Source organism: Rhipicephalus sanguineus, chromosome 1, assembly GCF_013339695.2.
Source record: "Rhipicephalus sanguineus isolate Rsan-2018 chromosome 1, BIME_Rsan_1.4, whole genome shotgun sequence".
NCBI lineage: Eukaryota > Metazoa > Arthropoda > Arachnida > Ixodida > Ixodidae > Rhipicephalus > Rhipicephalus sanguineus.
In genome coordinates, this window is record NC_051176.1 from 250,558,350 (window position 1) to 250,573,363 (window position 15,014).

General features: G+C 45.2%; 1 protein-coding gene across 1 annotated transcript; it reads right to left on the reverse strand.

Moving 5' to 3' along the window:
• Positions 1–2,784: 2,784 nt before the first annotated feature.
• On the reverse strand, positions 2,785–13,240 carry LOC119377499 (hemocyte protein-glutamine gamma-glutamyltransferase). Its single transcript, XM_037646931.2, has 12 exons — positions 12,962–13,240; positions 12,309–12,427; positions 12,124–12,231; positions 10,843–11,020; positions 10,114–10,252; positions 9,828–9,931; positions 9,140–9,317; positions 8,074–8,171; positions 6,069–6,317; positions 4,931–5,094; positions 4,597–4,733; positions 2,785–3,026 (listed from the first exon to the last, which is right to left on the reverse strand). Exons 1-12 carry the CDS (start codon positions 13,164–13,166, stop codon positions 2,888–2,890), a joined length of 1,818 nt encoding a protein of 605 aa, XP_037502859.2. The 5' UTR covers positions 13,167–13,240; the 3' UTR covers positions 2,785–2,887.
• Between the last annotated feature and the right edge of the window lie 1,774 nt (positions 13,241–15,014).

A 15,014-nucleotide genomic window follows, 5' to 3' on the forward strand; every position in this document is an offset into this window, starting at 1 on the left:
GCTGTTGCGATAGCGGCGACGGCGGTTAAAGAAACCCAGGCAGTGCGCCATTTTGCTTCTTTTTTGTTTGTAATATCACTTTTTGTTTGCCGCCAGGTAGACCAGAGATTCGTTGTCTTCATCAGATGCAGTGCTTGTTGCGTGATTTGTTACTTGCCTACGTGCTATGAAGTATGGTAGCACGTAACCTGCATTCGCTCGAGACCAAACCATGCGGTTAGGGTTACCCTTGGTTTTGAATAACGCAGGCTCGGCGCGGGCCAGACTGACTGTCATTAAGATGTATCGAAGCCGTAAACACAAGCATGCTTCACAATTCACGAACGCACATTTCATGCGCTGTCACGAAAGCATGTTCCCGCACCATACTTGTTTGACAGGCACGCAGTAAAATATTCATAACTCTGAACAGACTCTCGAAGGGCTCGTATAGTCGACCGCAGCGACAACTGGTCAATCCTTAAAGCAAGGGAGTTGATGGCATTTTTTTAGAAGAAGCAAGATTCCAATCGATTCAACAAATTCCGAGACAGCGTTTTATATATCTTCTGCTTGAAAACGCCTGTCAAAGTAAGTGGTCGCTTCTTTGCGTATTTTACGCTGATCCATACACCAGAGCGCGTGAATTTTAGCGCTGCGTACGCGCTGCAGCAGCCAGTTTTGTGCGCCTGACGGTGCCTGTACACATGTCTTGAGTGATCAGACTGCTGTCTATTGCAGTTTGCTCGGCAGTGTCAGTGGTATACGTGCTATGTCGTAGAGCAGCTTGAATTTACAGAGCACAAATAAGTAAATAAATAAAAATAAAGCAAGGACTTCTTGGCCACTCGCTAAATGCTGCTTCGTGCGGTTTTTCATCACTTGGGGTGCAAACCAAATTATTCCAATCCAAACTGAAGCATGAAACTCGTTAAATAAACTCACCATTTTATTTTCGCAGGCTCAGTGTTCTTGCGTTTGCAGAATAACTGAATTAAAAAAAAGAGAGAGCGAATAAGAAAGCGGCATTCGCCTCCCTCTAAAAAGTTGCTGAAAGAATTGTCATGCGGAGAACCGAGTCGTGATCTTGAAGACGTTCCTTTTATGAACGACATTTTGATACGAGCCTTCAAAACGAAATTGCGAATCAGATAAGCGCAAATATAAAACACGTACTACAGGAAAAAGACTGGTTGATAACTTCGTTCGTCGTGGCCAAATGAGAAATTGTACACGTGATCTGTCAGGGAACGTCTACTATGGAGATCGTGACACCTTCATTTATTGGAGCTCGGAACGGAAAATACGATATTTACGTACGTGTACCAGTAAATTCTGTTTAAACGTCGAGACGCAACGTTGAACCACTTGACGAGTGAATGTTTGTGTGTGTATGGGAAAAGGGTATGAGTTGCGAGGTGTTCGAAACGCGTATAACCAATGGAACTCGGGAATATATTAAGACGCAAGCGGTGTAGGTCCCTGGTGAGCGTTTATAGAGTAAAGAGGAACTTGTGTCGACAACATGGTAACGAAGTGTTCCTGGAAAAATTAAGCGCAGATCACGAGAGTGGGACTGCAATGAAAACACCACAAGGGTGGCGAAGTTGACAGCTGCAAACGGGCGCTCTCAACAGAATTAATGTTTGACCCTGAAGAGACAGAAAAAAGTGCGAGTTTTATGGGTGAAATGTTTAATAGTAGAGGCCGCTCCAAGCTAACAATTTGGAAGGCGATGTGGTGAAAGTAGAATCACGACCACCTAAAAAAAGTAAAAAAAGTACACAGAATGTGTTTTGATGGAGTGGCGAACGCAGAATCCTGCAGATAGTACCTGAAGCGTCGACCACGTTAAAAAAAAGTGATTCACAGTAAACTCAGTGAGGAGGGACATGAAAACTACCGGAAACGCTGTCCTCCTCCCAATCGCCTGAACAGAGCGAAGAAAAATGACGAGTTTTCTGGGAAATAAACCGCGGCCAGAAAGATAAGAACATGCAAAAGTGCATGGTTATAAATTCGAGAGAAAAAGTTGAAAGGTTAATATGATAGCGAAAATATTTCTGAATAATATTAGGTGGTGTGGTGCGTTGTCAAGGCATCCATTCTAGGACATCGCTTCCAAACTTTTGTAAGTGCTGCACCGATTTACTGCGCAGTTTGGCTTTCTATGTAAAAATAAAAAACAACTGTATTATCCAATTCGAACATATTACTAAGCCACTTCATTCCTCGTCCTGGTGTTGTAGTCTAGCGTCACTTCCGGCGACGTTTTTATTTGTCCTGAGGTATCTTTTCAATTGTACTTAGTCGCTCGTTTGTGTGATGGAGGGTGATTTCGTTCGTGCGTTCGCACGGTACGTAACAAGAAGGAATTTTATTCCATTTAAATAATAACGGGGGAAACACGTGACGTGAAACTCATGACGGGGAAAATTCCAAGCGTTAGCATATGCACCCATGTCCACTTATTTTATAACGGAATGCCTGCCTTTTTTTTATTACAGACGTTGTCGTTCTAATTATGACCGCGAAGTTACAGATTTTTGCAGCGTTTGCAACATTTCTCACTAAGACGACGAGACTTTTCTTGCGATGTTCGACTGCCACGCCTTTTTCAAGGATGTGTGTTTTTTTACGACTGATCAGCTTACAGAATATCTTACAGCTCCTTAATGACGCAAATTCTCCGTTGAAAGTTTGGATTAATCACATGGTAGACGTTGAAATGTATTGTGTATTGTGCCCAAGCCATTACTAATGAAATATATACCTCAAGGCAACGAATTCGATGCTCCCAGGATCTTTTATTGACGTGTACTAAGTCTAACGTATTGAAAATAAAGACAGGCCACTTGTTGCGCCGATATTGCCGTTTTTGTCAGGTGGTGTTGTAGCTGGCAAGAGCTTACTTCACGACGACTACCTTGTTCCCGCGGATGTCGGTGAGCTCCTTGCTGTTGAACACAGCCAGGATAGACTTTTCGCCAGGACGTTTCGGAATGATTCTGCTCTTGTACTCGAACTTCCCCTTCGCAGGTACGTCCCTGGAAGCAAGAACAACAGTGCAGCCGTCAGTTCAAGCACCTCGTGAATATTGGTGCATTTTCCTGCTTTGCGCCGGTAAAGTAATGATATACTTAAGTGAGTGGTTGATTGACTTATCGGATTCTTCGCAATTACTTCGAGATATTCGTACGGGCTAGGTAAAGTGGGAGAATCGTTTGTGTTTAACATATTAGCATAGGGCAACGTAATGTCCATGCCTACGCTATAAAACGGCGGGGCTTCATAAGGCTCCTGCGCAGAACGCAGTTGAGATCTTCACGGTTCACGTACACACGGTTACTGTTGTATGTTGTGTTGTGGGCTTTTCGTGACTTGCGTATCACTACAGCGGTACAAAAAGGCGCGGCAAAGGTGCTTCACCCCGTGTTCAGCTCTCAGTCATCAAAGCGAAACACAAAAGGTAAAATCGGATTTCATTTGCGTTCATATCTTTATGATGACAACATATGAGTCACCTTTTTTTTTCGTCATTATTAGGATTATCCATGTCATACAATCTACCAGGCCTAACAACTGACGCCACTAAATGCCACGAAAGTGCTTTTGATTTCACAAGTATCGCAAGCTGCCGTCGCATTTGCCGTTGGCCACTCGTTGTCCGTGCGGAGTGCTCTGGAAAAATGCATCATTGAGGGCATAATTGTCCTATTGACGTAGCCGTTTACCACACGTTCATACAAACAGCGTTTTGTAAAACTAAGTTGGTCAAATATTATCTGAGATGTTGGTCCCTGAAGGCTGTATCAGCAGCTCCTTTTCTCTGACGTTTGTAAGCGCAATACAATGCAAGTGAAGCTTATAATGACAAAAAGTTTAGCAATCTAGTCAACAATACAAATTCTCCAAGAAAATATCATAGAAAAAATAAACTGCGGCATCAGTCTTAAAATATCCCACAACCCCCCCCCCCCCCCAAAAAAAAAAAGAAAGAAGAAAAAAAGAAAACTTCTGCGCAGTTTACAACATCGGTACGTTACATGTCTGGGTGTATGTATTTTCTTTTGAGATCGTGCATAATGTTGTATTGCTGTTTTCCCCCCATATTCCGTGTTTCCGCTGCTCTCCTGTCAGTGTTCGTGAATGTCGTATTTATGATGAGGCATTCGAACTCATTTTCACATCCCCATATCAATTCGTTACGATCTTTGCTGTTGAACGAATCGCGGATTCTTGATTCACATTACAATATATAGAACACAGTGCTGCCATTACAAAAATCTGCCACTCTGTGGTGCATGATTGTCGTTTGTTACTGCAGGTTCTGAATAATAAATTCGAGGACGCAGTGCGCAATCTGGCTGGTTCACAGCAGCAGCGGTCATCGCTTCATTTTCTTTTAGCGTGGCTGGCGGCATCGCCACTGTAATTATCCTTAAATAAGAGCGCCAAGGATTTTTTCAGAGTTCGCCGAACGATCAGCCGTTCTCGCCGAGTCTTTAACGTTACTGTTTTTTACTATCCCACGGGGGGAAGAAAGCGCGCACAATCATGAAGTAAAAGAAGAAACAATATGAATGAGACATTTTTGGCAATGACCGATGTACTCACGCCACAGGCACAACGTGGGATTGTTGCATTCCAGGGATGTCTAGGGTCAGACTGCAGCCGGTCAGGGGTACGCTGAGAGGGTTGTCAAAGGAGAGGCAGTATTCCATAGGCCTGGATACGCTCACCGGTCCGTGTACCTTCAGTAGAGAAGCACAAAAATTTAACAGTGATGACGAACACTGCAATGCAAGTTACTATCGGACGGGGAACGTGTCATAAAAATGATAGATTTGCTCCTGAGTAAATCTAGGAGTGAATTAGCCCAAATTCTTTGGGAAAAGAAAAACAAAAAAAAAACGAACAAACAACGAACATGACCTTGTAGTAAGCTCACCTGCACATCGATGGTTGGGTTTCCGATGGTGATCCTAGTTTGGCGGTACCAAGTGCCGTGGCCGCTGCCCTCGTAGCTGCCGTGGGCGAACAGTTTGACGACATTCTGTGGGGCCAGCTTGAGTTGGTATTCGTCGGCAGTCACAGTCAGGCATACAGTTTCGGCTGCACAGGGTGCGTTGTTTCAGTATGGCCTCGTCCACGTAGCCAAATACGTGCGTTGGAACGTATCGAGATACCAGCATCGTGATTACTTATCAAGCAATAGTGTGTCTTACGTTCTTTTATAATGCGGTTAATCGTACGGTAAGGGTGTGGTGATTAGTGTTTGGATCTTCCGTCAGTCCTACGAATATCTCGCAGAGATGCATGGCTGTGGACCTATACTGCTATCTCTGTTTGGTTTAAATACCTAGGCACTTTGAGGCATGCTTTATTGTTAATAGTATTTTCTTGTTTTTCTGAACGAATAGAAAGCAGTCGCAGAAATCAGTCTAAGAGTTTACTTGCAACTGCCATAAGGAGCGTCGGCTACAATGCCACAAAGTAAAAAGAAGAAAAAAAAAAGGCAGACACAGACAGGTAGATGGGAAGGAATAAATAGAGAAGGTGCATGTGTGTGTGATAAGCCTCTAAAGACAAACACTCTATTAAATTTACGTGAGAATACTAGAGAACAACGCGAAAATTAAATTCAAGTAGTGAAATAAAAATGCGGATCGATTGCTGGTGCATAGCAGGTCGAGTAAGGTACAACTTTGACCTAGGCGTGTTCAGGCAAGCGCAGCTCTCGGTTTTTTCGGTTCATTTGTTCCTTTTTCACTAGCTCTTATTGCCTTGTGAAGTGTTAATGTACGTTTGATTTCGATTATGCTGCGTTCTGTCATGCGTCATGTTTCGTGCCCGAAAGTTCAGGTTCTGTTAAAGGAACATCGTACGACACGGCTTAGAACTGAGAGTCGGCGTTATTTACTCATGTCAGTGTCTGTTTGCTGTACTTGTCAGATCAACGCAAGACAGTATGAGGAGGCAGAGCAACATATATCTGATGAATGGAACCGAACTCAGTCATGTTTCAAAGGGGTTTCTGTCTTGCTCTATGGGCTAAGCTTTAGCGCTCGTAAAGTGTGATGTCTTACTCTTTCCGGGCGGCACCTCGACGTTGAAGCTCTGCTTCTTGAGCATCTTGTACTCGCCGCCGGTGTAGAAGACTGAGTGGGCGGAGAGCGTGAGCGTGACCTTGCGGGGCGTCTTCGACTGGTTCGTACACGTGACGGCCAGCCGGACCGGCTGACCTGCCAGCACCGACGAGATCTCCTCCATCTTCATCTCGACGTCTTCCGGAGCTGGTGCGCCCGACAGGCCCATCACCGACTTGTTGGGCTTCACTGCAGGCAGGTGATTGTCATGTAGCCGAGTATTATTACTGGTATTTTGCATCTAACATGGAATATGCCTAGAGGTCAAGAAGAGAGGAAAACCATACTGGCAAATGAAAACCAAATCATTCTCAAGTCTCCCCTACTCCTCAGGGACAAGAGTTTTGAATGAACGAGAATTAAGGGAGCTAGAGGTAATGGGTAATGAAACTACAGCAAGAAGAAAGTCAGTACACACCTCAAAAGTCATATGCGCGCATATTATGAAAATAGTGTTAAAGCTTTCCAAACATTTGTTGAAAGTTTTACAGTGATTTTGGTAGAAGTTTGGGCAAACCCCACCGGAAAGATGTGAGACTGCTTCACGTTAATTCGCTGCCACGCCTTATTGCTTTCAATAGCTCGGCCTGGCTTCTTTCTTCTCTTCGCACGTGAGCTTACATACTTTTATTATAAACTCAATACGTAGGTTGGTTTCAGGGGTTTAACGTCCCAGAACAACTCCGGCTATGAGAGGCGCCGTAGTGTAGTGCTCCGTATAATTTCGACCGCCTGGGGTTCTTTAACGAGCACTGACATCGCACAGTACAAGGGCCTCTAGCGTTTCGGCTCCATCGAAATGCGACCGGTGCGGCCGGCATCGAAACCGCGTCTTTAGCGACAGCAACCGAGCACCGTAATCGATGAGCCACAGCGGCGGCCCGCAATACACAACTCCACTCGTTTCTCGTGGCAGATATAAAAGCTGCATCTTCCCGTTCGTTTTCTGCCCTATAAATGTACATATCTTGCCCTAGGAAACAGCATCACTGAACAGGCGTCGGTGCTTCAAGATAATGTTATGAATATATCATTGAAGAAGAAAGAACATAGCATCATGCTTCCGGTGCATCTCGCACGATTCAAGCCTCTTCGGTTACCAATGATTAGTGCAGTACTGAGCGCTGCGGTGCAGCTCTCGGCTCGACATTCTAACCTTCCCCTGCAGTAGCTCACCTTACCTTAGATCAGCTAGTATCCCCAGTTTTTTTATTAAGGTTAGCATTTCTCGCCCCCTTTCTTTGTCACACACGCTCTCTCTCTCTCATCTACTCTCATTTGGCGACAGCAAGCCTCACGTTCCTCAGTATGGTTCTTAGCGGCAATTTCTTTATTTTTCCTGATTGCCATTTTGCATGTCAAGAAATGTCTTTGTATGTGTAAGATTGCGCTCTCAGCGAGCTAGTTTATTCTCCCGAGGATTCAGTAATGTGCTGTTGAAGTCAAGGCAAGCACGCAGCGTCAGTACCTAAGATGTTGTCGCGCTTTCTTTCTTGTTTTTTGCTCTAAGCGTAATGAGAACATGCGAGACAATGGCACGTGGCTTTTTTTCTTTTCATTCGTCCCGTGTGCTGTGGTTTCGCTACACAGTACAACATGCTATGCTAATAAATTCGCCAGTATGCCCATCGCAGTCACTGCGACACCAATAAAGATGCCAGATACCTTACAGTAAAACGGAAGCTAAGTCAACAAGCCTGTTACTTTTTGTGAAAGAAGGGTTAATGGTGGCTTTTCTCTCGTGCTTTTTTGAAGAAAGAGAAAGACAAAGAGCTTAACAAGCGTAAAACCAGCCGTATGCCCTGTGCCGGGATCAGGAATGTAAGGAAACGAAGGTGACATAAAGAGCTCTGAAATTCAATAAAGCGATAGAAAGAGAGAGAAAAAGTGCGCAAGGGAATTTATTTCGTGGCGATGGGGCTGCAACGCCAGTTCATCGCTTTACCTTTGACACCCTTGTACAGCTTGGTCAGGTCTTCCGCATCCTCCGCCGTGTGCTCAGTCATCTCTCCAATCTTCTTCGTGTAAATGAGCATTCCCGCGCTGCTCAAAAAAAAAAAAAAAGGGAGGAACAAGTTTAACGACGACGCTGTCAACATGCAGTTAACATGTTCTGAGCGTTTGTGACTTGAGCAGCCGGAGGTGCGATGGACTGTGAGCTTAGTGGTGGTTTAATGTACGGAAAGTGTAAGTACGTCCAGGCCACTGCAGCCGTGTGAGGCATAGAGTTTCCTACAATTACACAGAGGGAACTCTGGCGCTGCGATCGTTGAACCACCATGGGAATGATGGGTAGTACACGGATTTGCCTAAACTTCATGAGGACAACAGCTGTTAACTAAGGAAGACCTTACAACAGGAAGCTCTCATAAACATCGGTGAGAAATGCGAAAATAAAGTGTATAAATAAAGTCCTGAAAGTGAAGAAGGAGTGTACTGCGATGAGGGAAGAGGTAGTGGAGGGCTCCGAAACGTTAATACTACAACGCACGCGCAGAAAGTTCGAGACACTAGCGTTTTTCCTTTTCGTCCCATAGCAAAGTGGTCGCCGAGGCCGGGAATCGTACACGCGGCGTTGTGCTCAGCAGGATGACGCTAAGCCACTAAGTGAGCGCGGAGGGTAAATGCGAGCTGTTCCCAAACGAAGGGCGTCGTTTCCTGCTGAGCAATGCAATAAGCGATCACTAGAAGCTTCCTATCTACATTTATCGAGCATAGGATGCAAAAGATTCGGAAACTTTAGTTAGGACTGTCTTCACAAAATTAAACTTCAGGAACTTGTGAGCGCTGGCGACAACACATATACAAACACACTTCACTTATCTGTAGAAAGCTACATAGATCCGCCTACAGTTAAGTCCTATACAGTTTAACTTTAGAATAGGCTCTTGCGCATACGACATAATTAATTCTGCGATTTCCATCATTAAGTATTTTCTAATTGACTTTTTTTGTCATTTCTATATTGTGACAAGGTCGCAGGTGCACAGGACGCAAGCAAGCGCACTTACGCTTCAGCCTCATTGTAGTTCCTGACCGTTGACTGCTTGAACTGTCCGGTGGCCTTGTCTCGTTTCCAGCTCACCAGGTCGGCGTTGACTTCAGCGTAGACAAAGCGGGTGTCGTAATCCAGTTCAAGGTGTCCATTGTAGATCGCTGAGACAGGGCACGGTCCCACGCGGAAAAGTCCTGTGTAAAGGTGAAAGTACCCGAGAAGGTAACAGATCGGCTCTAAAGAACTTATGCGTAACTGGGACCATATTCAGGCAACGTTAATGCAAAGTTCAGAAGTGCATTTTTTAAGGCCATCTGGCGAAGCGCGTTCGGAAAGATGTTGAAGCTTGTGACCATCCTTGTGTCCCGTATTTCGCACGCTGATGGTTCTGATGGTTTTCGGTGCCCTGTGTGCGTTTTATCTGCAATTTTCTTTCACATGGCAACTGTATCGACATATTTTAGGAATGTCTCAGAGTTCACCTGTTATTTTGCAATAAAGTAGACAGCAAGTATAACCAACGTGACGCCAACTACTGAATTTAGATGTCGTAACTTACATGTATTGCAGTCAGAAAAGAAAAATATTCTGCGTGTACGCTAAAAAGTTAAAGATAAAAAACAAGTCGCGTAACCATGATTCGTAGCATTTCTGCTATACGACGCCTACAACAAAATTAATGCTTAGATATGATAGATTCGTACCATCGCTGATGGTCTGCGGTGTAGCGTCGATCACCTGCCAGCCACCATAGTCTCCGGGAAGGTCGGGACGCATCATCCACAGCTCGTTCCACAGGTGGAAGTTCCTTCAGAGGGGAGACCGTACAATGCTTATCAGTGTGCAGCGTCAGCGAAATGAAATGCGAGAATTCATTTGAGCGCAACAAGCAACAATGGTAGCCTGCTGGACAATTTCGCTGAGCTATTCGAATTTTCACGGATTTTTGTACCCGAACTTCTAAATTTCGCCGCCTCCAAGCATCCTTACCAGATAGAATCCTCACTTTTCCCAGCAAGGATGTTGTCATTTTCGTCGAAGAAGCGCTCAATGAGCAGGTTGCCGTCCGTGTCGTGCGCCGAGGAGAAGTTTGTGATGGACCGGCAGGGGATTCCGAGAGCTCTGCACACTGATGTCGAGAATGGTGACCGATACGAAAAACTCTAGGCTTCCATCTCTCAGAGACACTGTTATCAAAACATGTCATTAAGCATACTACGCACCTTGAAAATGGCACTTTATGGTTTCTGCACTGTTCACGATGGCTAATTAGATGAATACACGTTGATTATGGAAAGCACATATGACAAGGTTAGCCGTAATTGCTTCTTAGTTTGCCGCGCACGTGTAGCAAAAAAAAAAAAATGATGTAAGGGGGTAGAGGGAATACTTTTCCAACTTGTTTAATGGAATACTAATCGGCATTTTCTGAACCTAATTGGACGTGTGCCTGTACATTTAAGTAACACGGTCTCCCCTTTCTTAATTTCACGTTAATGATATGCAGTGAATAGACAATGTGACTTTGCTTCCTTGACAACTGGTCCGTTCTTCCTTAACTGTCCAATAAAATTGAGAAAGGAATTAGTTGTGTGATGACGTCTCAGCTATGAACGAGGACGGTAATGATGAGATAGCTTGCAGCGTTATGTGAAGCTGTCAGCAGTGCTGATGGTTGTCCATCCTCGTTCTTGAGCGATTCGCTTCGCCCATACATACGTGTCGTTACCAGTCCGGAGTAGACCCAGCATTGGCCATACTTCACGGGGGCACCGCCGGTGTGCATGTACTGCTCAAGGATGGTGACACTTGACGTCCAAGCGGTCGGAGATACACCGTCGCCGTAGTTGTTGTCCCAAGAACCGACCAGGATGCCGTTTTCGTCCTTCGAGTCGACCTGTAAGATTTACAGAAAAAGGTTAGCTGTGTGCTCTAGATTAGAATATCCAAGACGGTTTCGTTATTCGGCCGGTGTGCCAGTACTTGCCACTCGTGATCCCTAGGAGCACAGAAAACTCGGTGCATGTAGGCCCTTTCTGGGACTACACTGGCACGACATTGGACAGTATCTGCCCAGCATTGGGCGACATTGACTTAGCAGGGTGTTCAACAAGGGCCCTGCTTACAGAGGTGGCCGAGATAGCAATCAATATGATAACGATACGATAGCCACGTGAAAACCAACGGCAGGCAACACTTAAGCGTTTGGGAATATCCTGCCCTTATCTCTTATATTACTTGTACTGACGGCTAAACATTCCAGCATGGTAATCAGAGATTGCTGCGGAATAGTCTGTGGCGTGTGAAGTTAGCGATGACACCGAGCCACAGTAACAATAAGTATCTTTTGCTGAATGGGAGGCCACGGCTGACAGTCCAGTCGTCGTGATGCCTCGGCGGACCTGACTGCCCAAAAACGCTCGGCATGGGGCGCTCGTCACTTCGAGTCTCGCGCAGACGCCTCGTTTCTCCGACCGGCTGCCGTTGTCTTTCTCATTGTCGGCGATGCTGCTACAAGTCTTTTAAAGAAGGACTAGCATTGGTAGTTATGATTAGGTCTCATACGACTGAACTTGGTGAACATTCTTAACGCACAACGCTTTTTACAACCTTTTCTTTTGTTGAAATACTGAGCGAAACGAACACTGGAATACACGACGTCCGGATGGATTGCGTATCCTACGTACTGAACCGGTGCTGAGGTATATAGCTGTAATTTAATCAGTGTAAATATTTAATGTCGGCATCGTTTGCAATAGTGCAACAGAGAATCTAATTACCTTTTTATCTGGGTTGCCAATTGCACCGCAATTTCAATAGTTTCAAATATTGTATCGTTATCTTTCATGGAGTGAGTTTTCATTGTATTTTAGTCATAGGTTTAGCATGAAGCTTACACTATTCTGGCTGGGACAGTGAGCCTTGCCCGGTAAGGAAACCATAACATTCAATAAAAACTTTCGCTCATATTCAGAATAATGGAAGCGAGATGAGTGTTACCAGTGCGGCGAGTGCTCTGGCGACTTTGATGGGTGAACTTCGGTCACTGACGCTCACGTTTCCGAGCTCGAAAAGGTAGTTGCACGTAGGCAAGACGACATCGGTGAACTGTAACACGGGATGCACGTATTATGAGTGGGAAATACCTGTTGTATTGATTTGGAGAAAACTTTTTTCTTTTGTACCTGTCCAAAGAACCAGCGCTTTCCGGTGGGGTAGTCGTAATTGCCTTGGTATAGTTTTCCTGTCTCATTGAAGATGTATTCTTTCAAAAGGTCTTCCTGTGGCATGTAGACGAGGTCCTCTGAAAAGCAAACAGTGGCACAGGTTTGACTGATCTGAAATAAGTTTATCTTAATTTCCACAAGGGGCAAAATGCTTCGGTGGATTATCGAAGTTTGATCAGATAGATGTGGTCAGACAGATTCGCGGTGCGGTTGTCTTCAGGTTTAATTTTGCAGCACAGTTTATAAACGATGCCGGCATGTTGCTTTCCTTGCCTCAAAGCGGGCAAGAATGAACAAGCCATTTTCCTCCATGTATTCATGGGTCTACATTTATGTCGTTTCTCCAAGCAGATTCATACTGAGAAAGTGCAGCTGGCGAACGGACAGTGAATCACCTTTCCGATAGAAAGTTAGGTATTGTTGTTGTATAAACTCTGACAAAAAAGCAGACACACAGTAATGCACGTGGTCGTTCTTCTTATCTCGTGCACTTTCTTGCCTTTCATTCTCTCATTTATTTCTGCTGCTTGGCACGTTGAACACGCTTCGTCTAAATGCCGCGTTACGATTTGTTGCGTTAATTTTGGTGCACACTAGAATTCTGTACTAACCTGGACACCATGGGTTGAACAGCACGTAGAAGGTCTCCTTGACGTTGAAGAGGCACTTGTCGGCCGGGTCCCCGGAACCGCGCAGCCTTGTCTCGACCTCCAGGCGCCAGAGGCCGACCGCGGCGCACGGCGGCAGCATCACCTTGACCGTGACGCTGTTCTTCTCGGTTAGCACCAGGCAGATGCTGTAGGGCGAGTTGTCCATGGAGAAGAACGAGCCGCGCGTGCAGGGCACCTCCAGTCGCACGCGACTTCCGTCAGACTCGCTAGGCTCCAGACCTGCGTCAGGTGTACCGATGAGCTGAGCGACGCGCTGGAGATCTCTGGATGCAATGAGTACCCAACTAACTTCGCACGTTGTCCATACAACTCGCGAAGCAAGCTTTCTTAGCAATAACGAAATTTGCTTTGCAACACCGTGGAGATAGAAATGCTCGCCACAGCGATAGACCCTTCATTCAAAAGCCTAGATGCATGCGCGCTTTCTTGGTGGTAAGCAGCTCGTACGTCTCTATTCCCCGCAGCTAATAAGGTCAAGATTCAGGCGTACATCTCACTGACTTTCTAAACATTAAAAAAAAATGATCTCTTCCTTCGATATAGTGGATAACGATCTATTTTTCTATGAATCCGGGATTGCGTCAACAATAGATCTAGCCTTTATAGAATGACGCTGCGCAAGTATTTTAGACATACAGTTCTGCATCGTTCGTGTTATCTCTGTCACACTTGAGGCGTGGAGAAACTTGAGGAATACCTGGTGTTTCGAAAAATATGTCCGTAAGTCGTCAAAGGTAGGGAAAATGAAATATGTTCTCGCTGCCTTCATAATCACCTTTTCTGTAGTGGCAGACATCTTTAGATGACCAGAGACATCAGTTACGACAATAACTAATGATTTTAACTGAACTTTTTAATTAGTGAAGACAACCACTCTGGTCAAATGGGAGAATCGAAGCGCTAACATTGCAAGGCAATGTTAGCGCTTCTCAGAACTAACGGCGAAATCTACCAACAAGCTCAGGCGTCATCGCTTCTGCAAGTAGTATGTTCACAAAAGCGAGCACTGCGAGAGGTAAGCCGCAAGGGTCACCTGTGTTCAGGATGAGAAAAACCTGGTCCCTGCTCCCGTCGTACTGCCGGTCGAACTGGATGCTGATGGTGACAGGAGCACCACGGCGCACCACGAGCGTGGCATCACTGCTCTGGGTGAGCAGGAACTTGTCGGTCTTGTGGTGGCGGGTGTTGGCCGGTATGTGGTAGTCGAGCTGCTTCACCTGCAGGGGGTTCGTACCGCCTGCAAATAGCGGACGACGGTCATTGGTCGACGTCGCATGGAATAGCCGCTGTCGCGCCTACAGCCTCTGCGAAGCTTTAGAAAACTATATTTGGGATTCCCTGTAACGAAGGTCGGAAACTTGTTCTTGTTTCTGTTCACCTATGTCAGTGGCTCACACCCACTATGGGGGGATTGGCCAAGAATTGAGTGGTTTTATAAGATTTTATGGAACTTTAGAATAAGGGAGGTTATAGAATATAAATATCACAAATGATATAGGAAATGTTGGCGCTCGATGAAATGAATAAAAAACAACAACAAAGCTCTCTTTTTATATATACTAGTAAAAGATAATAAAACAAATCAATGCCCTAATTTTTTACATATATCTATGTGTGTGTAGGTCGGAAACGCGGCTTTCTAACTTCACTTTTTCAGAAACTGGGCATCTGTCTTTGAATAGGATTTTGTAGCTTTCCTCCAATCCACTTATTGTTCACTTCGTCTCGAGAGAAGAAACAAGAAGAAGAACAAAGAGTTGCGTAAAAGCGATTCGGTTTCTACTTGTTACAGTGGAATTGCACACATTGCACCTGCGCCATGGTGCTTGCGCGTTTTTAACAGCGGAGCTATTTAAGGTCGAGGTTAATTCCTGCGCAGCGTAACGCAGAGGGTATGTGCCACAGAAATTGGACAAGCTCCACTACTCACCTCCAGTCCACCAAAGCGATATGAATTTGAAATGTGAAGCAGCTTCACTAACTTCACGTCGCG